The sequence below is a fragment of the Passer domesticus genome, chromosome 16, assembly GCF_036417665.1.
Source record: "Passer domesticus isolate bPasDom1 chromosome 16, bPasDom1.hap1, whole genome shotgun sequence".
Classification (NCBI taxonomy): domain Eukaryota; kingdom Metazoa; phylum Chordata; class Aves; order Passeriformes; family Passeridae; genus Passer; species Passer domesticus.
In genome coordinates, this window is record NC_087489.1 from 1,621,263 (window position 1) to 1,645,906 (window position 24,644).

A 24,644-nucleotide genomic window follows, 5' to 3' on the forward strand; every position below is an offset into this window, starting at 1 on the left:
CTCACTGAAGCTGTGGCTGCATTTACTGTCCCAGCACCATCCCGGGGGCCTTCACGCACCTCCAAGTCCGAGCTGCTGCCTCTGCTGTCTGGACCAGCAGTGGGAGGCCTCTGCCAGAGAACTGCTGCCCTTTCACACCCTCAGCCTCTGCTTGTGCTACACCAACCCACAGGGCTGGCTTGGTCAATTCAGAAGCAAATTGGCCCCTACCAGGTCTTCCAGGAGCTTCTTTATTTCCACTTGCTGAGCAGTTCCCTGAAGCCTGAGGCTTTCGTGGTGCTGCTGCTCTGCCTGCAGGAGCTGTTGAGCTGTGTCTTCCTGTTCCTGCTTCCTGAGAGCTCTCTCTGCTTCCAGCTCACCTTGCAGGCATTTCACTTCTCCTGCAAACCAAACCAACAGCAAGAGTCAGAGTCTTTACTGACTTTGCTGACCTCAAGCCCTTTCAGTGCATCCAGCCCCACCACTCCTAAGATGCTCTGTGGACAGAGGTGGCTTTACAAGGTATTTAGCTTCTATAGGCAGGGGCAGCACCACAAAGCACATGAGATTCTCACCTTCTATCACCTCCTTGGCCTGTGTGACTATGAGCACTTGAGCTTCCAGATGGTTCCTGGTGATCTCCAGCTGAGATATCTGCTGCTGAGCAGCAAACAGCCTGGATTCCAGGCTCTCCTTTGCTGACCTGCAAGTTGCAAATATGGAGAGACATGAGTTGCTTGCTCCAGAAGCCCATAGCTGGATGTTCCAGGATGACGTGGCTCAAGATCCCCACACCTGAGTATGGAAAATGGGTCACCTGGAAACTGGTCCAGAGAAGGCACATCTGTGCCATTTCAAGAGAGAGCAGGGCCCTCTGAGGGACTGCCCAGGCCTCCCTTATGGCCTGGCACAGCACAGACTGCCCAGCCCAACTTGGCCTCTACAGCCAAATCTGTATCTGAAAAGCACAGAGGATAAAATAAACCACTGTGTAGTGTTTATCACCTTTATCATTACAGCTCTTCAGCCCTGTCCTGCCTCTGCAGGGTCTTCTCCCTGCCTTTACCTGGTCTCTGCCAGCTGCCTGGAAAGGTCTTGTTGGTGGCGCTCTGTGGCTGCCAGTCGGCCCTCAAGGGCAGCCTTCTCCCGGCCCAGCAGCTCCTTCTCTCTGCATGACTGGGCCAGTTCATGCCCTTGGTCAGAGGATTCCTGGCGCAGCTGCTCCAGAGCCCTGCTCAACGATTCTTGCTCCTGGGAAACCTGCAAGTGGGACAAGGTACAGCTGGAGCCCTTCCTCGGGAGCCCTGTGCAGAGCCAGCCAGCACCACCTCGCAGGCAGCCAGAGGACAAGGAGCACCTGTGCTCTGGGCTCCAAGTTTCACAGCATCTGCCCTATGCAGATCTGATAGCCTGGGCTGCCAGAAGCCCCTGGCACTGTTACCTTGGAAGTGCTGTGTCAGGCCCTGCTGCCTTGCCTGGGCCCAGACTGCTCCTTCCCAACAAATATCCCTACTCCAGACTCTGTGTTGTCACCCAAAACCAGTGCACGTTCCATAACTGCCACTTGGCTTACAAAATTTGTCTCTGGATCTATTTCAGTGATGGACATTTTCAGGAAGGCTGGGGAAGACAATTTTGCTTTGTGAATGAAGGGAAAATATATGGCATTTACTCTTTTAAGAACAAAACCCACATCTAAGTACAACCTCCTCACATATTCAAAGCCACTCTCTGCAAGGAGAGGATGCTTGGAAGGGAAACAGCTCTTGTGCTGGGCAGACATTTAGTGACTGATGGACGTCTGGCTGATGTGGCCAAAGCACAACCTCTGCTGTTCATTTGCCACACCTACCACATTGCCCAGACCTGAGACTGCCTGACAGAGACCATCAGAAACAAAGCCTTCTCTTGCAGCTATCCTGTAACACCCAATCCAAACCTGCTCTGGCACAGCTTGGGGCTGTTTCCTCTTCTCCTGGCCCTTGTTCCCTGGAAGCAGAGCCTGACCCTCACCTGGCTGCAGCTTCCTGTCACAGGGAGTTGTAGAGAGCAAGAAGGTGCCCCCTGAGCCTCCTTTTCTCCAGGCTGAACCCCCCAGCTCCCTCAGTCACTCCTGGTCACACCTGTGCTCCAGACCCTTCCCCAGCGCTGTTCCCTTCTCTGGACGCGCTCCAACTTTATGACAAAAAGCATCAACAGAAACATGCAGACCTGGTGTTTTGGGTTTGTTTTTTTTTTTTTTTTTTTCAGAAAAAGGATTCAGAGCTACAGAGTTTGATCCTTTTGCCAGTTTGTTTCTTTTGCCACGCACTCAGATTCATGGAAAACACATTTCTCTCTTTGCAACTTATCAAGAGCCAAAAAAGAGGCCAACAAAGACAGGTGGACTAGAAGACTCTGTAGAAACAGAGGACAACTTTGAGAACTGTGGAACAGCTCTGCAAGCCATCCACATGTTTCCAAAAAGGAGCAAGCAAAGCATTGTGACCTCTAGCACTACCCACATGTCTCCCTGACAAAACCACTGCAGAATCCATCAGGTAAAGCCTCCCTCATCCAAGCAGCCCAGTGCCCACATGGATGCATCATACTTTTGGTCACCTGATGGAATTTCTCCTGCGTTTCTGCTTTCTCCTCTCCCAGTGTACTAAGCTCCAGCCACAGCTCCTCCCGTTGCTCCTCTGCTTCCTTCAGCAGCTGCTCTAGCCGGGCTTTCTCTGCACAGAGCTCTTTGTTTGCTCTTTCAAAGAAGTTCAGCTTCTCCTGCTCACAGATCTTTTCTCTCTCCATCTCATCCACTTTAGCAGACAAAACTTCCTTCTCTTGCTCCAGCTAGAGTCACAGAAACATACAGGAAATAAAGTTAGAGGAAAATAGAAGAAAATAGATTACTATGAAAGATTGGCTCAGACACAAAAGGAACACTGCCACAGTCAGTTTGTGCAGACTGTGACAAGCTAAGAAGGCTGAGACAAATGCCTGGCACATCTCTGGCAACTCTGCTCACCTGCCACACATATTTGTTCAGCTGCACTTTGTCCAATGCAAGACTTTCATTGATGCTGCTCATCTTTTCTGCTGCAGCCTGCAGATCAGCTTTTTCAGCATTCAGCTTGTTCTGAGCCCCTGTCAGCTCTGCCACTGACCGCTGTGCCTGGAGAGGCAAGAGAACAATGGGACAAGAAGGGCAGCAAAATCCTGGACTGCAGCCAGCCACTCCACCTCCCCTGGGTGTCTTTGACTTATTCCTAGGGCAGAGCTCCCAGTAAGATCATGGGGACCAGTGATCCCAAAGAGCCTGTCTGGTTGGATCACCATTTTCCAAGAAGAACAACAGTGACCCTCTCTTCTACTGCCAGAAACAGCATCTCAGGTGATCTTGGTGGCACAGTTCCCACTCCCAGAAGTGCTGCCTAGGAATAAGGTGTCCATACCTTCTCCAGAGCCATGGCAAACTCATCCTTCTCTTGCTCCAGCAGATCCTTCTGAAGCTGCAATTTCTCCAGTGTCTGTCTCTTGACTACCAACTCGCTCTGCAGTAATGAGTGTTTTTCCTCAAGTGCAGCCAAGTCCTTCACTCTGAGGAGGGGAAAGAGATTCTAGAAAAACAGTCTGTGCTACAAGAGAGGAGCAGGCATCAGTTGTTCCTTCACACTGGGCCTCCCCAAGCCCAGCACTGCCAGAGAAACCTTTAACACTCACAGGAGCTCCTGCTCACGGCACGCTCTCTCCATCCTGTCCTGTTGCTCTGCCTTTTCTGCCTGGGCTGACTCTTCCTTCATCTGCAGCTCAGCATTACTCTGACGCAGACATGAGGCTTCTTGCTCCCTTAATCCAAGCTGCTCCTGTAGCTCTTTCCTAGTTTTCTCGAGGTTTGCACAGTCACTGCAGAGACAAGGCTCAGTCAGAAGAACCAAGAGGCCTGAAGAGTCAGCAATGCCATTCTCAGCACTCAGGATGGAGCTGGGAGCAGTGGGCTAAGGAAGACCTTGCTCTTTCCCTCCCAAGGAAATCCTCCAGGGACAAAGGGAAAGGAAGGCAGGAATTTGCCTTCCTTCAGTGAGAAGCAGGGGCTGGGCAGGGGTGCACAAAGAACTGGATTCAGGGAAGCAAAACAGTGAGAAGAAGGAGTCTTCTATTTCAGCATGGCTCTGCATCTCCCAGACAGCCTAGGGAGTCACAGTAGAGCATGAAAAACCCAGACAGGATGATGCTCAAGGGCCACACTGAGGCCTACACATGGTAGGCAGGTGATTTCTTCACCCAGGACACCTCTGACCTCCCAGACCTGGAAGCAGATTGCCTCTGGGACACAGGAGGAGGAGGAGATACTCACCTTCTGAGTGTTTCTACTAAAGACTGAAGGTGCTGTTGGTGGCTGCTGGACTTCTTGCATTTCTCCTCCAGTTGCTCAAGCCTTTGCTGCACCTCCCTGCACTTCTCTTCCTGATGTCTCTGTTGCTGCAGCAGGAATTTGTTTGAGTCCTGCCTAGCAGAAAGTTCTTCTCTCAGGGCCTGCAGGAACAGGCAGGGAAGGAGCACAAATGAGCAATAAGGAGCAGGGAAGATGGCTCCAGAGAGCTGGAAGAAACAGCTAGCAGAGACAGCACCTCTGAAGGCAAAAGCTGTGCTGAGAGGGTGGGCATCAAGGAGAGAAAAGCAACAGAACACAGAGCTGGGAAGACCAGCAAAGCAGTGCAGGAGTATTAAAGTGCAAAGAAGTGCCTCAAGTGGCTGAGCAAATGGAAAGGTGTTGACCTGAGCAAGGCCTCAGTACTGAACCTTGGCCACCAGGGAAGACACAAAGCTCTCACCCGTGCTGCCCCTCGCATCCTTGCCAGTGCTTCCAGAACCAGTCCAAAGGCATGCCCTGCATCAACAGATCTCGGAGCTGAGAAGATGTCCCCAGAGTTTGCATGCTGGGAACTGCCAGTGCAGATAATGCTGACCATGCTGTCACTGTCGTCTAACACCATCTGAAAGCCCATATCCACCTGTTAGTCTTTGCTCATTTTACTTAGTTTTCTTTATCTTGTTCTCATTCTCCTCCCACTTTACCCTGGAGTAATTCAAAACTCAATTTTCTGGTTTCTTCAGTCCTCAAGGGTTTGTACCTGTGGCTACATGTACTCCTGGGATTTCTGAATATAGCTACTCTTCACAAGTGTGAAGTGGCTGGAGGCTGCCTGAACACTCACTTTCTTGCAGCTGTGTAGAAGAGCTGACAACTACACCCTTCTCTATTAAGAGAGCTTCAGTACTAAGTTAAGGTTATCCCTGAAAGTTGTGGTTCTGGGGAGATTATAGTGGTCAGTGAACACTGAGGGAAGGAGCAGAGCTGGCAAGTGCATCGACTGAGTCAGTGACCTTTCACAAAGATCTGAAGAACAACAGACTCATTGCTCAAAGAGGGTGAGTGAATTGCCCAAGAAACATGGGAACACAAATGTCGAGTAGCACACTCCAAAAACACAGTCCAAGAGAGACCTTAGTGGGGTGGTGAAGGCAAAGATACTGCAGCTTGTAATGACTCACTGAATTGTCACAGCACAGCAACTCACAAGCTACAGCAGGTTCTGTGTCAGAAAAGTGGTCTAAAAATTAAACAGGCAATGGCAGTTAACACAGATAATACATAAGATATATCTCTAGTCCCTAGGCCAGTCAGTTGCCTTCCTCAAATACTTTAAAATCAAATTTACAGTGATGTGGTCTGTGTACCAGGTCTGTACTCACCTCAGTGATATTTTTTATGAGCTTTTGAAGGAAAAGATTCTCTTCTTTGGCACTGTTACTCAATGAAGCTGCAAATTCTTTCTCTATCCAACTTGATTCCTGAGAACAGAATAAAGAAAGGGTGGGCACAGAAGAGCTGCTCCCATCTGCAGCATTCCCATCCTCAGTAGCAGTCACACTGCTAAGTCTCAGCTTTAGTGATTCCAGTATATTCCTGTCCATACCTATTCTATTTCTTCTCTAGTAAAACTATGAGGAAGACCAAAAGCTAGTTTTTATAGACTGCTATTAAACAGTCAGTTCCAAGGAACTCTGATCCCCACAGTCCTAAAGTCACAGGCAGAAGAGCGTTGGTGCCACCCCTCAGAGGAAGACTCCTGAACTGTCTGCAGTACCCTAGCCCTGCCTGCATCTGGACTGACTCCACATCTGCTGAACACACGAGGAATATTTTGGTACGGTGCCTGATATTCCCATATACTGGGCATCTTTACACAGTTTCTCCTGAGGAAACTACACCTCTGTGTTCAGACTGGAGAGCAAACACTGGGCTATCTCCCAGGTAAAGGTAAAACATACTAGAATCTCCACTGTGTCGTTAAGTGTTTTCATGGTCTTCTCCTTCTCCTCGTTCTGCTTCTGAGACTGCACAAGCAAGGCTGAGAGCTCCATCACCCTGAGAAGAGAAGGTCTACGTGCCATTCCAAAAGCTTTGCACACCAGCACCTGGTTAAGAGCCAAGCAGCTCCCCAAAGCATAGCATAGCAAAGTTCAACCCAGGAAACACAGCAAAGGCAGCATTCATCTCTGCAGGTTAATACACTTGATGTTGCAAAATGGCACTTCTTGCCCCAAAGGCCTCTGCCTTGGAAGTCTTGCAAGGAATTGTCAGCACAGAGGTGCTGCAGAGCTTATGGTGGCCCTGGGCAAATTCCTCCCAACTCCTTCAGCACAGCCCTGAGAAATAAAAGGGCTGTAGAAGAAACACAAGAAACATTATCTTTGTGCTGAAGTTTTTCACCAAGAATCAGTTAACAGCAAAAGCACTATCAGAGGCTCTCTCTTTTTCAGTCTTGTCTTACTTGGAAGAATTTCTGTCAGGCAGATACTTTCTTCCATCCTTTCTGTCAAAGGCAAGAGTTTGACTGGTGACAGACACAGGGCTGTTCTAAATGTGAGCACAGCCCATCTGTGAACCCAAGAAGCTGCCACAAAAGATAATGCTGGCAATAACAAAGTTAAAACACATTTACCTGTCCTGAAGCTCTTTCTTCTCCATGTCACACCTGACTTGTAAGGCTATCACTTCCTGAGCTGTCTGGTTTATTTTTGGTTCCACTTGCTGCTCTGCCTGATCCTTCAGGGCAGGTTTACCCACAGGGATGGACTCCCTGAGGTGCACACAGGAGTTCAGGTGAGAGCAGTTCACAAGAATAGATCCAGAAAGCCTCATTTGCTCTGCCTTCAGCTCTGACAAATCTCTGAAGAGAAAGGAAGAAAAAGCCAATGTTCACTCCAAAATCTTTATCAGCTGATTCACTTCTGAAGCATGCAATCATGCATCAAGAAGAGCTGGAAGGCAAGGTAACTTTTTCACTGGGGACAAGTCATTCACCTGACGCTTGGGGACACTTGTCAAGAACACATCTTGACAGCTGAGCAATGACTTTACCAGGTAGCCAAGTGTGGAGTTTGTTTTCCTCTCAGATATAAGAAGTAAGACATGGCACAGGCCAGAAAGCCTCAAGTATCTCAAATTACTCTTATTAACATACTGTAATTATCATTAATAGATATTAGGAATTTTACCTAAATCCCCAGCTTTTATATACTCTGCTCTTGAGTGCTCTGTTACCCCCACTTGGACTGCTAAGAAGCTCAAGACTATACAAAACATTTCAGAAAGGTGGTGTAAGACTCAGCCTGAAATGCTGTAACATAAAAGCACAAACAACACAAAGACTAAATAGCAGGTCAGGCAGACTCCACACAATAGGGAAGACTTATAGTCAAAGAAGACAAATGCGTTACAGTAACCCAGCGTTTGAAAGTGCATGTTGACTCCAGAAGGTACTATTATGGCCACACTATTTTTCTTGGGACAAAAGAACCTCAGAGAGACCAAGAACAAGAAAACAATCATAAAAAGAGGTATCAAACTAAGCAAAATAAATTGGACAAATGCAGCAACAGGGTAGAGAAGCTATTCTTTCCTTCAGCAATGCTGGGAGAGGAGTAAGTGGATACAAACTGACTAGAATAAATGCATGCTGGAAATGAAAAGGGGAAAAAATATGCATTAATCATCTTTCTCTTAGGAGCAGTGGGAAAAAAACCTGGCAAGATTTTTTAAAGGGAGGTTTTTAAAATTTCACAAAAGAGACCACTGTATATGCTGCATACACAGCTTCAGTGAGTCTCTTCGCAGGTGTCCATGCATTTCTGTGCCTGTGTTCACATGCCCATACATCACCACAGTCATCACCTACTCAGAGCCTCTGCTGTCCTCACGGCCCAAGCCCTTCAGCTTTATCTGAAGACCAGCAGCCAACAACTCTTCTGAGAACAGCCCAAATCATGCTGAATGTCATTGCTTCTGACCGCCAAAGGGGAAATCCTACCTCTGCTGTAACTAATGCAACACCAAGGTTCAAAAAGCAGGAACGAAAAGCAAGCAAGCCACATGTTTGCTGCAGGAGATCTCGCCTCAACCTCCACTCACCGGTCCGTGGCAGTCTTCATTTCCAGGAAGTGGCGGCGGAAGGTCACCACCTGCCGCCACAGGCTGAGCAGACGGCTATGCTCCCCCCTTAAGTAGCTGTCATAAAGCTGAACATGCAAAGACAAAAAGAAATGCCAATTCAGCCTTTACTGTCACTGTGACATCTTTCAGACAGGAGAGAGTAAATCACCATCACCAGGTGCCTTTTGGTAACTACTGCACCAGGGGCATCAAGGACTAAAGAGGCACCACAGAGGCCCACAGAAGGGAACCACCTGCCCAGAAGGGAACATCCACACTTCTCCAGTAGCAGTGGGTAGCAGCAAAGCAAACTGATTGTGATTCACCACCTCAAAGTCCCAGCAGAGGAACACAAACACAAGCTCTTTCAAGACCAGTGCCAGGTTGGCTTACAACAGGCAGTCAGTACAAGAGGCCTGTCTTGTTCCTGTGTTGGCCACTTTGAAGCTGAACACACACAGACCTCTCTGGTCTCAATTGCTCAAAACAAGGATTAAGGAACTATTAAAGAGACAAGTGTTCCTGTGACTGCCCTACAGTGCCCAGCTCTATCTTCTTGACCAAGCAGGGCAGTCACAGAAGGTGGGCATCTCCTCCAAGCACCCTCTGCTGACACTCCTCTATCCTCAGCAGAGCCACAGCCTCCACACAGCAAGTTCTCCATGCCAGGAACAAAACGCATTCCCATTCTCCTCGCCCATCCTCACCTCCTGTTTAGTGCGCCATTCGCTCTCCTTCAACTCCAGCTCCTCCCGGGCCCTCATCCAATCCACCGTCAGTTTTCCAACATCTTCTTTGAGGGCAGAATTAACCTCACTGGCTTTATTGAGGTGCTCCCGCAGGAGAGTGTTCACTTCTGCCAGATTCTCACACCTTGGAAAAGGAGAGAAACAACAGTGAGGTCACTGAACAGCAGCTGTCCAGCATCCCTGTGATTTTCCAGCTCCCTTGACACTGACTTTGTTGTTTGAGAGGCAGTAAAGGCACTTTACAGTGTTAACTAAGGTCTCTCTGTCACGAAAACCTCATTTGCTTCTCTGTGCTTTGAGCCTTCAATTTCCATCCATGATTTTGGTCTCCCCTTCAACCCTGACAATACCCACAGGTCACTGGATGTATCACTTTTCTATAGCACTGTCCACCGTCAGTTGTTCACCTACTGAACCACAGAACAATTTATGCTGGAAAGGGACCAGAATACACACCCCACTTCCCCACTCAAACCAGAGCCATTCAGCACACAGCACTATTACTGCACCACAGAAAGCAGATTGTGGACCTTTCTCCTGCCCAACCACTTCCCTAGGGGATACCAGGTAGCACCAACAGGTTTTCCCTCACTTCCATGAGCATCCAGGATACCAAGTATGAAGAAATGCCTCTTCCTTGTACCTTTGCTGCTCCTCTTCCACCTGAAGCAGTGCTTTCTCCAGGCTGTGGTCTGCTGTGGCCTCCCACCTGCCTGGAAGGGATCCCTTTAAGAAGAAAGGAAGTGTTTAGTCAAATGATAGTGTTTCCTTCAAAACTGTCAACATCCAACACTTTCCCATCTATTTGTTGGGTATCTCAGGAGCTCATGGCTTCTTCCAGGTGTAACAGTGCTGTGACTAGGGAGGAAGGGAAGGGTGTTAGTGTGAGTAGCTCTCCACGCTCTCACTGCTATGTGTCCTCACTTCATGACCTCAACTGCTGATTTCGACTTGAAGCCTGGGAATGCTCTCCTATTCTTCCCTTTGGCTTCTAGGTTTATTTTAGCTATGAAGCAGAAAGAAATGCACAGAGCCAGCTCTGTATGCTGACCACCAGCCTTCCTGACTTCCAAAAAGCTGTTACAACTGGTTCTTTCTCCAGGACAGCTCTATCTGCAGCACAGTCCTCTCCTGAGACCCAGGACAAATGTAACTCTAATGAAGCACTCTTTCACAAAATTAAAATCCTCAGCTGCGTTTTCCGGACTCAAATTTCTGAGACTACTGACTGCTCTAAGAATGGCAACTGGACAAAACACTGATGGGAAAACTCACAGTGTTTCTCTAAACCCTCAGACAGTAAAAATCTGCTTTCTTGTAATTGGATTGTGGAGGGTTTTTTATTGGTCTGCGTTTGGGAAGGTTAGAGACACCCTTTTAGTTCACAACCTGCAGCACACTTACCCCTGCAGCTTTCACTTGCTGCTCCAACTCTCGACACCAGGTCTGGTACTGCAGTACCTGAATGGATACAGAGAATGAAGGTGAGAGAAGCAGCTTGTTATAGACTCTGCTCACCCCACATTAACTTTTCTCTGACTCTGTCCAGCACAGTGATTCTGATACGCTCAACAAGAAGTCACCACAATATAGGGAAGCTTGATTTAATACGACAGAGATTGGGGCGGGGTTTCTTTCAGCCGTAGCGCCGTCTGCTCACCTGAGACAGCGGCAGCAAGCAGAACGCTGGGACAGGTGCGGGCAGCTCTACCTGACCCACGGCCCTCACGTACCCCGAGCCAACATTTGGCTGTTCAAGAGGGTCCTTGAAGCGGCCGAAATGAGTTTTCAAACTTGCTCTGCAAGCAAACCGGCCCGACTCCCGCCCGGGACAAACGCTGCTAACGGGGCCGAGCAGCAGCGATGCTGCGGGCGCCGAGATCGGGAGGGGCTCGGCAGCGAGACCGCGGCGGGACGGGCGCTCCCGGGGCCTCCCCGCCCCGAGTTCCGAGTCCGGCGCCGCCTGTCCGGGGAGGCCCCGAGGGTTCCCGCCGAGCCCTGCACCCCCTCCCCGCCGCCGCGCCCCGCCCGCTCCTCACCTCGTCCTGCAGCTGCCGCACCAGCCCCGCCTGCCGCTGCTGCGCCTCCTCCGCGCTCCGCAGCCGCCGCCGCAGCGAGGCCGGGCTGAGCTCCCTGTGGCTCGAGCTGCCCGCCATGGCCGGCCCGGCCCAGCCCGGGGCCGTGCCCTGCCCGGCCCGCCTCCAGGGTCCCGCCCGCCGGCCGCGGGAGGAGCGGCTCCCCGGGGCCGCCCGGAGGCAGCGCGGGCTCCGTGAGGGGCGGTGCGGCCTGCCCGCGCCGGGCCCAGCGCCGGGGCTGTCTGTGGGCGCTTCCGCTGCGCCGCGCCGGCAGGGAGTGTAATCAGAAAACACAGTGGTAGTGAGCCCTCCACATGGCATCGGGAATTGTTCTGAGAGTTAGTTAAGCTAACCCCATTGCTAAAAATATGTTTCATTTTGTATTTGGCTGCTGAATAAAGCTGGCTTGGTTTCAGTCCCTGCTTTTTCCCGTGACAGTAAATGCTTCATCGCTGACATTCTGAGTTGGTTTTTGTTTTTTTTTTTTTTTTTTTTTTTTAAAGAGGTGGGAAAAAATGAATTGCCACCAAAATTCTCTTTGGTCAGCGAAGTAATTTGGGATCTCAGAATCTCTCTCTCAAATCTTGAATAATTTTAACATGTTTCTATTGCAAAGATGAACAATACCTATCAAAGGCAACTTAACATTGTATACCAAATGGAGGGACTCTGTTAGTGAACAGGCTTGAAGAAGTTTGAAACAAACCCTGAATTTCTCTAACTGGTAACAGGCAGAGGTACCAAAAATTAGGAAAAAAATAATTTCCACTTCATTCAGAGTTGGGGAAATTAGGTACATCTGTGGAATCAGAAAACAAAAATAACACTTCAGCTCAGAATATTCCTTGTTTCTATGAATCTGGACTTTGTAGTTCACTACTGCTCACAGATGTAGTTTCTTAATAACCAATGACACAGTTATTTCTTTGGACTTCCAATTTTTTATTTAACATCACAACATTGTAGCACAGTGTTTTAAATTATGCCATCTTCACATGGAAATGGAAACATCATTACATTTGTTTCGCTCTGGCCCAAGATAAGCAATTTTTAATTATAACATCTGTAGGTTTTGTGTAATTCTTTCCTTTTGAAAAGCACAGAGCTGTTAAGTTCCTTCCTAAATTATAACTTCACACTTTTAAAAAACAATTGCCCAAGTGCTATGGTGCAGAAGTCTAAATCCTCCCACAAACAGAATGATAATTAGTTTCAATAAGCAAAACAATGTGACAGCAAATGGCCTAATATATGGAGTTAACTCAATCTTGTAAGCCCTTTCTGGAAATTAGTCCACCTGGGAAAGGACAATTAATTTCCTGATAGATCACTGTAAAGACTTCCATGTGCAGCTTCAACTGCAAGTTTGCAGCAGAGAGCAAATTCTAACTCATATCCAATGGAGCTGCTCATCCTCAGGGAATGGCAGTGTTTTCAACACTATGAAATCTTTCCCTGGCTCCCCAGAGTGATCCCTTCCTCTAGACCATGCTGGACATCCAGAAGGGCTGAGATTGACTGAAGAAGGCGTCACAGCTCATGAAGGCATAATGTCAGGATCTGGAGAACAGGAGGCAAGGCACTTTCAGGGAGCAGGGACACAGGTGGCCCTCCCTTTTCAAATTCCTACCCACACCGTGTGAGGGAGGAGCTGCTGTCACAGAACAGGCTCAGAAGGACAGGTAGGCTGGGTGCCACTCAGGGTGCACAGGAGTGTGGCTGGTGGTGAGCAGTGAGAGGCTTGGAATGAAATAAATGGGCAGGAGATCTTTCTCCTTTTTAACGCCTTTATTAAGAAGAATCAGCTCAGGTGGGGAGAAATCGACGGGTCGCGCCTACGCCGCCATTGCTCCCAGGAGTGGCACAGAGAAGGAGGGTGATGCGGCTTTGTCCGCAGATCTGCAGGCAGAGCTGGGGATTCCGTCCTTGCGAGAGAGTCGCAGATTCCTGGCTTTTTTGTCTAACACCCCGGGTCGTCTCTTTAATTAACATCTTTTTAGGTTAGGGTGAGAATCAAAAAGGATCCAAGCAGTCACTGGACTACGCTCCCATCCTTAGACATCACTTAGGTCACTTGTTGGCTCGTAATTTTAGGGGTTTTCCTGGGAAAAACTGTAAAAATTCGGGGCGCAATGCATTTCTCATCTGCATACTGGCTCTGATGTCACTGCTATTCTTCTTCGCTTGGAGGGTCTGTCCTGGTGTCCCTCCCTGGCAAGCGGCCAGCATCAGGGGGACAATGGTTAATCACCAGCCATTAACAGGTAATTGAAGAACTCTTCTTTAACAGTGAAACTAACTTACAGCAACTGGTCTGACTTGTTTTTAACTCTGCAACCTAAAAAAATAGATATCTTTCTATTCATGACATGGAACACCACTTCCACTGTGTCCTGTATCCAGAACCTCACCAGCAGGAGGGCTCCTAGCTACCTATTGAACATATCAGTGAAGTTTGAGTTTAGCCAGCTGGAATGACTCCACTTTGGTGTAGGGTTCATAGGAAACCCCCACTCTGTGGGTCTTGTTCAGGGTCAGCATTCCGCTCTGGGGTCTGTGGGGCTCAGTGCACTCTACAGCATCTGCGCTCCTGTGGTTCCAAGCACTGCGATGGCATTTGCTTCAACACAGCCTCTTTTAAACAGGAAGATTAGTTTGCACACCTTGTTTTGCTTGCTTTTCCTTTTTCTTTCTGTCTAGCTCTGTCCAGCCCACTAAGATTTTTTAATCTCAGACATGTAAATATTCTTTGAACATATCAGTGATCATGTTTTAATTTGATTTACTAAGACAAGGCCCATGTAATCACATTGTCCAACCTCCTGCTCTTTCATGTCCCATCTCTTAAATGTTTGCAAATCTCAGCCAAGTTTGATAGAGCAACGATCTTTTAAAGATATTAAATTCTTAAAAGCATTGTGAAAACTGGAAGAGGGATAGACTAAAAGTGGAAATTCTACATTTAGCTACTTTTGTGGCTTACTGGCAAGCTGATAAATACCCCCAAGGTGCAGAACCAGGCACAGCACAGCACCCAGCAGAAAGGTGGGCAATATGGGAAGGATAAAGTGATGGCATGGCTGGGAGGGCCATGGAATGCTGTGGAATGGTTTCACCAGAGGTGACCCAGGAGAAGCTGCTTTATTTTGCAGGGAAATATCAAAAACACAACTGACATCAGAGGGAAGGGTCTTTAGATCAAAATCAGCAGGATCATGATTTGAATCTACCTTATTTGTGACATCTCTAAAATCACTGAACTCTTCTGTCCTTCAGTTCCTCCATCTAAACAAGTGAAGCATTCAGAGCTCCTCATGTCATACAAGTTGTCATTTATGAAAGCAGTTCAGTATTTCTGATACTGGTCAGGGTGGGTGGGGAATGCTAAGCACACACAGAACAAGCTAAAAGGTGGTGCACCTTTTTCCTTCCATCTTAACTCGGAAAGAAAAGAAACTGCAGGAGGACTGGGCTTAGCATCAGTGCAAGATGAGAGATGGGTCCCAGTAATTCCTGCCGAGTCCAGCCAGTGCCTCCTTTCCCGAAGGCTCATTTAGAACAACAGTTCGTTTTTTGCAGGTTATGAAAGACACACTTGGCTGAAAGCTGCAGGACAGCCCTGACAGCGAGGAGCGCTGGTTTTGACCGGCAGCCTTCTTGGGGCCCCGGGGTCAGCAGATCTTGGACATTTCGCATCTAAAATTAAAACAAAGGCTGCTGCTCAGCAATCTCGGGAGGAAAGACAGGGGTTCGGCCTGTCTCCAGCTCCCGAGTGGCTCTGGAGAAGGAGAAGAAGGAGGAGGAGGATGGCTGCCTGCAGGGTGCACTGCTGCCCCGCTGCACCGCGCCCGCCCCGCGGGGCATCCCCTCCGGCAGGAGCTGCTTCTCCAGCTGGGCTGACACGGGTTTTTTAAAGCACAGCAATAAATAAGCCAAAATACACTGACTGCGGGCACGGCCCTGTTGAGTTTGTGTAAAATTAAATGTTACCCTCGTTAAGCGCCTGCGTTGCAGCGCAGCCCTTCAGTCACAGGGGGACGGAGTGAAGCCACTGTTAGAAGTTCTCTGGAAAAAGAGCTACATGAATTATTTCTAAATTAGTTTATGTATGTGTCCAGTGGACTGTGTGACAGCTCTCAGTTGTTGATCTTGCAGTTTGTCCTGTCTAAATGTGAAGTTCATCGAGGGCTGAGGCAGAGGTCATACTGCCACTTGAAAAGGCATCCTCTGGAGTTTTGAGCCTGTGGAGCTGTTTCACATGAGGCAGAGTATGACTCATGCTAATGAAAAGGGTAAAGAAGATTTTTTTTTAAGAAATATATCGCAGTTAAATTAGTTTAGACAGCATGACATCAGAGAGTAATTAAATAGGTTTGTTGGAATTCCGTTTCCAATTCCAGAGTTCAGGTTTGTAAAAGATTTCTGAGCACCTGCAGGCCTCTGTGTGTGAAATATTTTCACTGGAAAGGATTCAAAACTCAAAACTTTAAAAAAACCTTTTAACACAGAGGCAGCATTACGCCATTCTTCCTTCTTGGAAAAAAAAAAAAAAAACCCTTGGATTTAAACAAGACTCCTTCAAGTTTTCAGTCAGTTTTACAGAAGAAAACGAGGTGGTAAACTTTCTCTTTTCAAGAACAAGTTCTTTATAGCTGCTAACTAAAGTCAGGGGAGATCGTATCTGAGTTCATGAGCATTTCCACTATGGGACTGGATACAAGTATTGAACAGCGATATTTGAAATGTTTTAATCTCAAACGAAAACCATTTTTGCTATCTTTGGTTTTTAATTTCTTTCATGTTTTCTTCTGCCAAACTGGAGGAACCTTTTCTGATTTTTTCTTTAGTGGCATTCAGAGGAAGACCAGAGGATGAAAATCCTGCATTTTCTCACTTTACTGCTTTGGCATTTGACTTGGCTGTCTCTGGATCTAGTTCCTGGAGCGCTGAGTAATTCTGAAGCAGGCCAGGGTAATTCAGGATCTAAACTAGGTTTTTTGAAAGCAGATGGAAAGGAGAGGAACCCCTCTGCACGGGCAGGTACATTGAGGACTGCAAGCCATGGATACAGTGCTGGGACCTCAAAGGCCAGGACTAAAAGCAGTGCTGTTCAGGCTGGAGCTCTGCTGGCCAAGAATGATGACTCAAAGAAGGCTCCCTCAAGAACAGCAGCCACGGAGGGCAAGGTAGGACATCTCCCCAGCAGACCTTCTGGAGTAAGGACAGTGACTCCAAAGGTTCAAAATCTTAGCAGCAAGGTGGCTTTGAAAAAAACTGGCACGAGCAGTACTGACACTGATTCTTTCAAAACCAAAAAGACTAAAGAGCCTGTAACCCAGAGGGAAGCTAAGGAAACTTTCCGACATCCCCCGATAACGCCACATGAATACATGCTCTCTTTGTACAGGACTCTCTCAGATGCAGAAAGAAAGGGTGTTAATGGAAGTGTAAAACTGGAGGCTGGACTTGCCAATACAATAACCAGCTTTATAGACAAAGGACAAGGTAAGAAAGGAGCTTGTGTGTGAGTGAGTGTGAACAGAGAGAGATGTCTGAGTGTGCTTATAAATGCAGAGAGTATTGGAAAATAATCATACTTTGGTAAAGTCAAATAGCTCTTTTTAATGTAAATGAAATCTCACAACTTTGCTGCAGATTTTGTCCTCCTGCCTTATCTTGGAAAACTCATTTACAGGCAGAACTAGATGGTTGTGTGGCAGCCAAAGAAAACATTTAGGAAGTATTTTAGATGCATATTGTGGAAAATCAATCAGTCTTTGAATGCTTAGGTGTTTAAAAACCTTTTGCATTTTTGTCTTATTTTCTTTCTAGCTAGCTGGAAACTTGCTCATGGAAACAGCTAATGTTAAATTGTAGTGTGCCTAAAAACACATAATATGCTAAGAACAGAGCTATTCTGTCAAAAAAACCCCAGTCTGGTTTGTTCAAGGTAGAATTGTGAGGAACTACACTGCAGACCCAGGGATCATTATCCTGTGGGGTGGGTGTATCTGTACTATCTTAAACATTTCAGATAGCACCAAGGAGCCCACAGCTCCTTGCTGCACAGGCTACCAAGGGTAATAACATCCAGGACTCCAGAACTTGCAGCTCAACATTCCTGTTCCAAACACTTCTGGAAATTTGGGCTAGTGTCTGCTTTCACAGGAGAAATAACCAGCCTCCCAATGAATGATGTTCACCTCACCACCCTCCTTTGGGAGTCCCATCTTGCTTCCAGTGACATTTGTAAGAGTTTTGTCACATTCTCAAGGAAGCAACACAGCTGGTGAAGGAATTGTGATGAAAGACTCACCAGGACTGGATTTGTTTGCCGTCTCTTCATTGATAGCTTGGCTGCTGGGAAGGGGGGATGCACTGCTCTCAAGTGCTGCCACTGGAAGGCTCTGTTAATGTCACCTCACTGGAATGAATATGGCTCAGCTATATTCTTCACCACCTGAAGCAAGTGAATGTAAAGTCAGGATAAAGAGGAATTTTTTTTCTGCCCAGTTTGAAAAATTGTGAATTATGTGGGATTTAGTTAATTAGACAATTATCCTTATCTCTGGCAGTTCCTGGGGATGCTGGTTTTAAACGACTAATTCACTGTTGCATCATCTAGGTAAATTGACTCATGTTTGGAGCAAGCATAAGGCCTGGTCACCACTGAAGCTCTCTTTCAGTAATTTAAGTAGGATATGAGTGGTAAATAGGTCCTGTGAATGCTCAGTGCTGAAAAAGTATTATTTTTCAACTGGCTAATCATAACTTTGAAGGTAGAAAATGCCTACTGGTGAAAGAAAGGAGATTTCTACAAGGCAGACTCAGAAACTCATTTCTCTGGTGAGTCCCTGAGTTCTTCTGAGTCCCTGCATGGGTCTGATCCCTCAGACAACAATTGTTTTTTCTGTTCAGTAGGCTAACTTTGAGGCTTATGAGCAAATTTGAGGAAAACCATTAAGAACTGAATAAGTGATATTGGTCTGTGCTTGATATACATTTAAAATCTGTGTGCTTTTTTTAGATGAGCGAGCACCAACTATAAGAAAACAAAAATATATTTTTGACATCAGTGCATTAGAAAAAGATGGTTTGCTGGGAGCAGAGCTTCGAATATTGAGGAAAAAACCTTCTGATACATGGAAGTCTCACTCTTCTGGAAAAACTTCCCAAGTAAAATTATTTAGTTGCTCTACAAACAGACAATCCTCAACACTCTTGGACTCTCGGACTGTCAGCATCACTGATACACCCAAGTGGGAAGTGTTTGACATCTGGAAACTTTTCAGAAACTTCAAAAACTTGGTTAACTTGTGTTTTGAACTGGAAACTTTTGACAGGGGGAGAGCTGTTGATCTCAGGAGTGTGGGATTTAATAGAACAGGAAGACAGGTCAATGAAAAGGCTTTGTTCTTGGTGTTTGGGAGGACGAAAAAAAGAGACTTATTCTTCAATGAAATCAAAGCTAGATCCGGCCAAGATGACAAAACTGTTTATGAGTACTTATTCAACCAGAGACGGAAGAGAAGAGCTCCTCTAGCAACACGGCAAGGGAAGAGGCCCACCAAGAACCTGAAGGCAAGGTGTAGCAGGAAAGCCCTCCACGTGAATTTTAAGGATATGGGCTGGGATGACTGGATAATAGCCCCTCTGGAGTATGAGGCGTATCACTGCGAAGGGCTCTGTGAATTCCCCCTCCGATCCCACCTGGAGCCCACCAACCACGCAGTCATCCAGACTTTAATGAACTCGATGGACCCCGAGTCCACGCCCCCGACTTGCTGTGTGCCAACCCGGCTGAGCCCCATCAGCATCCTTTTCATTGACTCTGCAAACAACGTGGTCTACAAGCAGTACGAGGACATGGTGGTGGAGTCGTGTGGCTGTAGGTAGCAGAACAGTTGCTCACGTGAATATGTTATGAAAGGAAATTTGACACATTGAACACAACTTCTCCTCAAGCAAGGTTAACTAGATTTCTTACCCTTAGGGTAAGCATGTTTACAAGGATGCAGCAATAAATCCAGTGTTTCTGTGTCTCTCCATGGACATACTTCAGCAGCATTTGGATGCTGTCACACAGCTGGATTTAAGGCTGTGTGCGGCTGGCAACACAGGACTGACTCTAAGTGAAGTCCATGACAGAGAAGATGATACCTTGTACACCTTGAGATCTCTTGCTTTTAGCCTCGAGGCAGTGGATAGAGATGATATCAGTGTGCTGTGGATATGACCTGTTTGTTCCTTGAACATTGTTCTTGAGAATGAATTTCTGTCTGATTCCCATGTGCTTTGTCCATTCATAAATGTGAGAAAAGAGTCCCAATGTTGAGAAGAGTTGTGTTCTGGTGTGCCCACATCTTGGTGTAAATAGTTGCACTGTAATATGATTTCCTTCTGATTAGCTCTTAAAATATATAAAAAGGGGTCATTAAATATAATATGTTGGTTTAGTTTTAAGTTTTACATAAAGATAGGTGATGCAGGAGGTGTTTGCTTCCATGTATGTTTTCCTCCAAGCTACACATCTTTCTTAAGTATCCACCTTTCCATTATTATGTAGCAAAATATATTATTCTGTATAAGGTCCAAGTTGTTCTCAAGTGCTCATAGTAAAAGTGTTCAATTATGGCATAAGATGTAATAAATTATTGACACAGTGCTGCATTGTGCCTAGCTGTCCAAATCTGCATAATTATAACACAATTAAGAAATTGTTTTATGTTTTTGTACAATAAATACAAGTGAAAAGGACTTTTCCATGCAGCAGAATACCAGGGGTATGCAAAACATGTCTGTGTATTTTGCTGCCACAGAGAGAAACTGTGGAAACATTGAAAGAAAGATTTGAAAGGAAGGCCTGGTTTGATCTGGTGGGGAATGACACTGTGACTTGATGTGTTTGGGGCAAAAATGAGTTATGCAGATGGTTGCAAAAGAGCTTTGGTATCCTTTTATTCCAGCCTCTAAGGACTGTGTGCTTGTATATCCTCTTTATCTATTACAGACATAGATTATAAATGGGATTGTCCCTGTAGTTTCCACCCACAAAGGTAAATACCAAATGTTCCACTACAGACGGATCAGAAAGGTCCTATGAACCAACAGAAATTACTGAAGGAGTTTATCAATAGTACAAAATATAAATGCTAAGGTTTGATATTACTTAGACCACTGAGTCATAAGATTTCCTGGCTCTGCACAGCATCTCTGGTGTGGTAGAGTCAGGGAGCTGAGTATGATCCCCAAGGTTCTTCTGCTCAGTACCCCAGTCTGGACATGCTTAAGCTCATACCAGCAGCAAACCATCCTAAATTCCTGATCAATGGCCATAAACAGCGATATAAAGCTCTGCCCTTTCTGCTGCACTCTCTGGGTAGCTCAGCCTTTAACCAGCTCAGTGCACCTGGGTAAGCAGCCTTGCTGCCAGACACCTGGGGAACGCCCATGCAGGGGACCTGCCCTGTGCCCCCATCTGCAGCTCGGGGATGCAGAACAGCCCTGCAGGGAGGTTTGCTCTGTGGGATTTGCTCAGTGGTCATTCCTGCCTGCAGAGACTGACACTGCCCGGCTTGGAGGGGCTGACACCATGAGTTTTCCTGCCTGCAGGGACTCCCCACCTGCTGCAAACCCGGGGATCAGAAAGCTGCTCCTGCTGGGACGCTGAATGCCCAGCATGCAGGGCAGCAGGCACATAGAATGAGGAGCACTTGAAGCTCCTTTGTAACAAGAGTGTGAGAAATTCTGGTGGTTTATGGGTCTTTTTGGTGTGTCAGGGCTGCCAGCAGGGATTCCCCATCTCCTTCTGGACTCTCAGTGTCCCTTCCCAGATCCTGCTCTTCCTCATCCTCATGGAGCCTTAGGCCAGGCACAGCAATTACTGACCCCGGCACTAACTGCTTATCACCAGCCAGTCTTTCAAAACTACAGGTCTAAGCTTTACTAAAACCTGATTTAGATACCACTGATTTTTATTGTTGCTACAGTAGGAGGGAAAACATTTCTCTGCCAAGTCCAAAGCCAGGAGGGCAGCTCAGGCTTTTTTTCCCCCTCTGATCTGTTCAAGCAGTTATTTTCCTGGTCCTTGCTGTTCTCAGGTGTTTTTGCAGCTTCCTCTAGCACTGGCTCCAGCTGTCTCCTGAAGAGGTGTACTGGATGACCATGACAAAGGGTTGTCTCCTTTCTTCCTTAGGCAAGTGCTGCTCCCACTCTCTGGGAATGCTGTTTGCACATTCCCAAGGAAGTCTCTGCTCTGACACGTGAGACACAGCTGTGCCATGCCAGTTACTAACCACACAGGCACACTCCTCAATGGCTAAGGGTGACCAGTTTAAAATAGCAAATACTGCCTATTTAAATACACTTGAGGCAAATCTAAGCTAAAACAAGTTAACTCCCGGGATTAGGACTGCCTGCATAGGGCAGTTTGCTTCAGTACACCTGGATTCATCAAGTGCTGTAACAACTGTGGTGGATGGGAGCACTGGTGTTACACATGAGGCATGATAGTTTGAAAATCTGAGGAGGAAAATTCCTGTTCAGTTCACACTGCACAGCTGGTGATCAGCCTGAGAGTCCTGGTGAGGCTGGTCATAATAGAAAGTTTCTAAAACCTAATAGGTATAAACCTCTCTGAGGTTCTTTCTTGCTGTCCTTATATGAGTTTTTCAATGCATGAATAAAGCAAGATAAAGGCTCAGGTAAATGGTATTTAAATTGATTATATATCAGCATCTAAATGGAAAAATATGCCAAGGTTTTGCAATCATCTCAAAGCAAACAGTATGATCTGAGAAAAAATTAAAAGAAATACTGTCAAACTAAAGTCTTAAAAACATCCTTTGGCAATCATTCAAAAGCCTACATTCTGCTTGGTGGGAGTTATACCTAGAAAGGAAAATAAAAAACCAAACCACCATCAGTTTACTTTACAGTTTACAGTTACAAACAAATTTGTAACTCCAGACAGTAAAATGCTGGAATCATAATGGATTATTACTACTTCAAAAATGGCTTTGGCCAAAACAGAAGCAATTTAAGCCCAAGTGTCCAGGTTAGGAGGTAACATGACGTTCAGTTTGTTTGGCTGGTCTCTCAAATGTGATGACATCCAGAAGGGAGAACCCTGGTCTGTTTGGTTCGGCTAAAAGTGATGAATTTATAATTGTGAGCATAGGAATAAGTTGGGTTTTTTTCACTTTTAGGTCTAAATTTGAGCATTCTTGGTTTATGTCATTAGTTATAAAACCAGTATTGTGATATCCAGAGTGTCCTTTTGCATTTACATTGTGAAATTGTCTGATAAGTCTGGAAATTGCAGTTCTACACTATTTTATTCTGGAATGCTCTACTGACTTTGCCCACAGTGTAAATGTGTACTAGCCTATAGGTGCTTTATTGGTACAATTGCTGGAGGCATTGGAATCCCCAGCACAAACTTCTGTCTTCTCACAAATTGTTGCCAGTCTTGTCAAGATCTTACATGGCAATCTTCATGCGGACAGAAACAGGCATTGAAACTTCCCCAGGTACATGAATGGCATGGATGAGCACAAAAGAAAGACCCAGGCAGGGTTCATTCAATCTTCATTCCCCTTGAAACTCAGAGGTTTAGGAATAAGGCACTCAGCACAGAAACTGGAGAGAAACAGAGAACCTGACATTGGCCAAGGAAGTGGTGGAGTCCCCATCCCTGGAAGTTCAGCAAAGAAGCAGATATGGCATTTGCTGATGTGGTTTAGTAGAAGTATTTTCCAACATGAGTGATTCTGTGATTCTATGACTGCAGGAGTTTGGCACTACTTTCTTTAGCCAGGTCATTATATAATGTGCAAAGATAGACACCCTAAATTATTGTTACGGCCTTCTTCCTGTGGGTGAGCTGGTGTGAGCAACTGGATGGCAGAAACCTGAGCTGTAAAGCTATACAGGTTAAAAGTTTAGCTTTCCACCTTTATGATGGCAGGTTTCACTCTCTCACTGAGAATGCCTCATTTGTATTTACTTTTTAGGGTCATTATCTGTCCCATGAGAGTCTTTGTGAAGGTCCAAATTTCAAATAAACAGTACACTATAAGACAGGTATGTGTGGATAATTTTTGTTGTATTTGGCTAAAATATGGGTACTAAGCTCAATAGGTAAACATAAAAGTATGCCATTGAAAACAATGCATTCCCATTAGTGTTTGAATATGTGCCTAAACTCCGTGTACACTTTTACATGGTTATGTCATTTCCTGTGTAAAATGGGCTTGTTTATACAGCAGCCATATGAAAGATGCAGGAACCCGCTATGTGGGCTATTTGAAGCTTTCTTTAAGAAACATAAAAACCCCTTGACCCTTGTATAATAAAAGGTGTTAAAAGATACTGCTTTTATAACATCTTAGCCAAGACTAATAAGAATGTACAAAGCAAACAATATTTTTTTTTACTCCATAGTCCTGGTCAATCGTGTTATTTTATGGATTTACTATTGCTGTTGGGTAGTAAAATGATATTTAAAAATAAAATTGCAGGAGATTCCATTGCCTCTCAACAAATCCAATAAACAATAATCTTAACATTTTTTGAAAAACAGTAAATACACAGCAGTAAATACACTTTGCTGAGTACTCAGAATAGCCCATTTATTCTGTCATTCCAAGTTCACTGATGGCCCTGTTTGCCTGGTTGTTTTTTTTCAGAACTAGTTTCAACTTTCTGCAGTGATTTGGCCAGCTGAAGTAATGCAAATGGATTCAGTTTCCCCTGATGTCATTTTGAAGGGCACAGCTGTCAAGAAAAAATTACTTAGTCAACAATAACAGTGATTAATTGGCTGACCCTCTGCTAGGGGACAGAAAATGTTCTTTTCACTTTTTTTTTTCTCTTAGAATCTATTTGATATAATATCTTAAGCCATAATTTGCCATCCAGGAATCGAGGCTGAGCAGCCTCTGCCTATCATACTGCCAGAGAAATGCCATCAAACTAATTAAATTGAACTAAAATGAAGATATTACTTCTGCACATCCAGTTTCCATCTGTCTGTTTTTACACAATGCCATTAATTGTGGCATAAAGTCAGAAATAAGGCTTTAACTGACAAAACCAGAGACATTTCAGTTTGCTCATGCAAATGCCTTTAAAACATTAATCTTTCTCCAGAAATTTTAGAAGAGAAACATAACTTGGGTCCTCCCCATGCTGAGAGAAGGGGATGGATACCTTCCCCACAGCTCTCTTTTCTGCAAACGTGAAACAGGGCTCATAAACTTCAGATGGCAAAGAAGTCATTAACTCATAGGGTTGGTGATCAGGTTACAGGAACCCAGCTAGGGAGGATTTAAGTGCTAAAAGCAGTGAGGGAGAAGCAGG

General features: G+C 46.0%; 2 protein-coding genes across 3 annotated transcripts in view; one reads left to right on the forward strand and one right to left on the reverse strand.

The window, feature by feature from the left end:
* The window catches only part of LOC135281964 (centrosome-associated protein CEP250-like), a 28,055-nt gene extending 16,507 nt beyond the window's left edge, over nucleotides 1–11,548 (reverse strand). The window contains exons 1-17 of one of the 2 annotated variants that reach the window (XM_064391349.1): nucleotides 11,247–11,548; nucleotides 10,612–10,668; nucleotides 9,851–9,933; nucleotides 9,166–9,331; nucleotides 8,438–8,544; nucleotides 6,969–7,196; nucleotides 6,295–6,391; nucleotides 5,716–5,814; nucleotides 4,794–4,955; nucleotides 4,316–4,494; nucleotides 3,682–3,864; nucleotides 3,414–3,558; nucleotides 2,987–3,133; nucleotides 2,581–2,811; nucleotides 1,046–1,239; nucleotides 555–682; nucleotides 211–380 (exon numbers count right to left, since the gene is read on the reverse strand). In XM_064391349.1, coding sequence (XP_064247419.1) covers nucleotides 211–380; nucleotides 555–682; nucleotides 1,046–1,239; nucleotides 2,581–2,811; nucleotides 2,987–3,133; nucleotides 3,414–3,558; nucleotides 3,682–3,864; nucleotides 4,316–4,494; nucleotides 4,794–4,955; nucleotides 5,716–5,814; nucleotides 6,295–6,391; nucleotides 6,969–7,196; nucleotides 8,438–8,544; nucleotides 9,166–9,331; nucleotides 9,851–9,933; nucleotides 10,612–10,668; nucleotides 11,247–11,363 — 2,493 coding nt within the window. In that variant the 5' untranslated portion in view covers nucleotides 11,364–11,548. The remainder of the gene's footprint in view (nucleotides 1–210; nucleotides 381–554; nucleotides 683–1,045; nucleotides 1,240–2,580; nucleotides 2,812–2,986; nucleotides 3,134–3,413; nucleotides 3,559–3,681; nucleotides 3,865–4,315; nucleotides 4,495–4,793; nucleotides 4,956–5,715; nucleotides 5,815–6,294; nucleotides 6,392–6,968; nucleotides 7,197–8,437; nucleotides 8,545–9,165; nucleotides 9,332–9,850; nucleotides 9,934–10,611; nucleotides 10,669–11,246) is intronic. The other variant, XM_064391350.1, reaches the window with a different exon arrangement.
* Nucleotides 11,549–15,221: 3,673 nt separating this feature from the next.
* GDF5 (growth differentiation factor 5) lies at nucleotides 15,222–20,196 on the forward strand. Its single transcript, XM_064391351.1, has 2 exons — nucleotides 15,222–16,787; nucleotides 18,310–20,196. The coding sequence occupies exons 1-2, from the start codon at nucleotides 16,154–16,156 to the stop codon at nucleotides 19,176–19,178; spliced, it is 1,503 nt and encodes a 500-aa protein (XP_064247421.1). The 5' UTR covers nucleotides 15,222–16,153; the 3' UTR covers nucleotides 19,179–20,196.
* The last annotated feature ends 4,448 nt before the right edge of the window (nucleotides 20,197–24,644 follow it).

What these genes read in the sequence shown, in the direction of transcription:
- GDF5 (XM_064391351.1), top strand. Translation starts at nt 16,154, where the DNA reads ATGAAAATCCTGCATTTTCTCACTTTACTGCTTTGGCATTTGACTTGG. An exon ending in CTTTATAGACAAAGGACAAG is followed by an intron (nt 16,788 to 18,309) that starts GTAAGAAAGGAG and finishes TGCTTTTTTTAG; the next exon opens with ATGAGCGAGCACCAACTATA.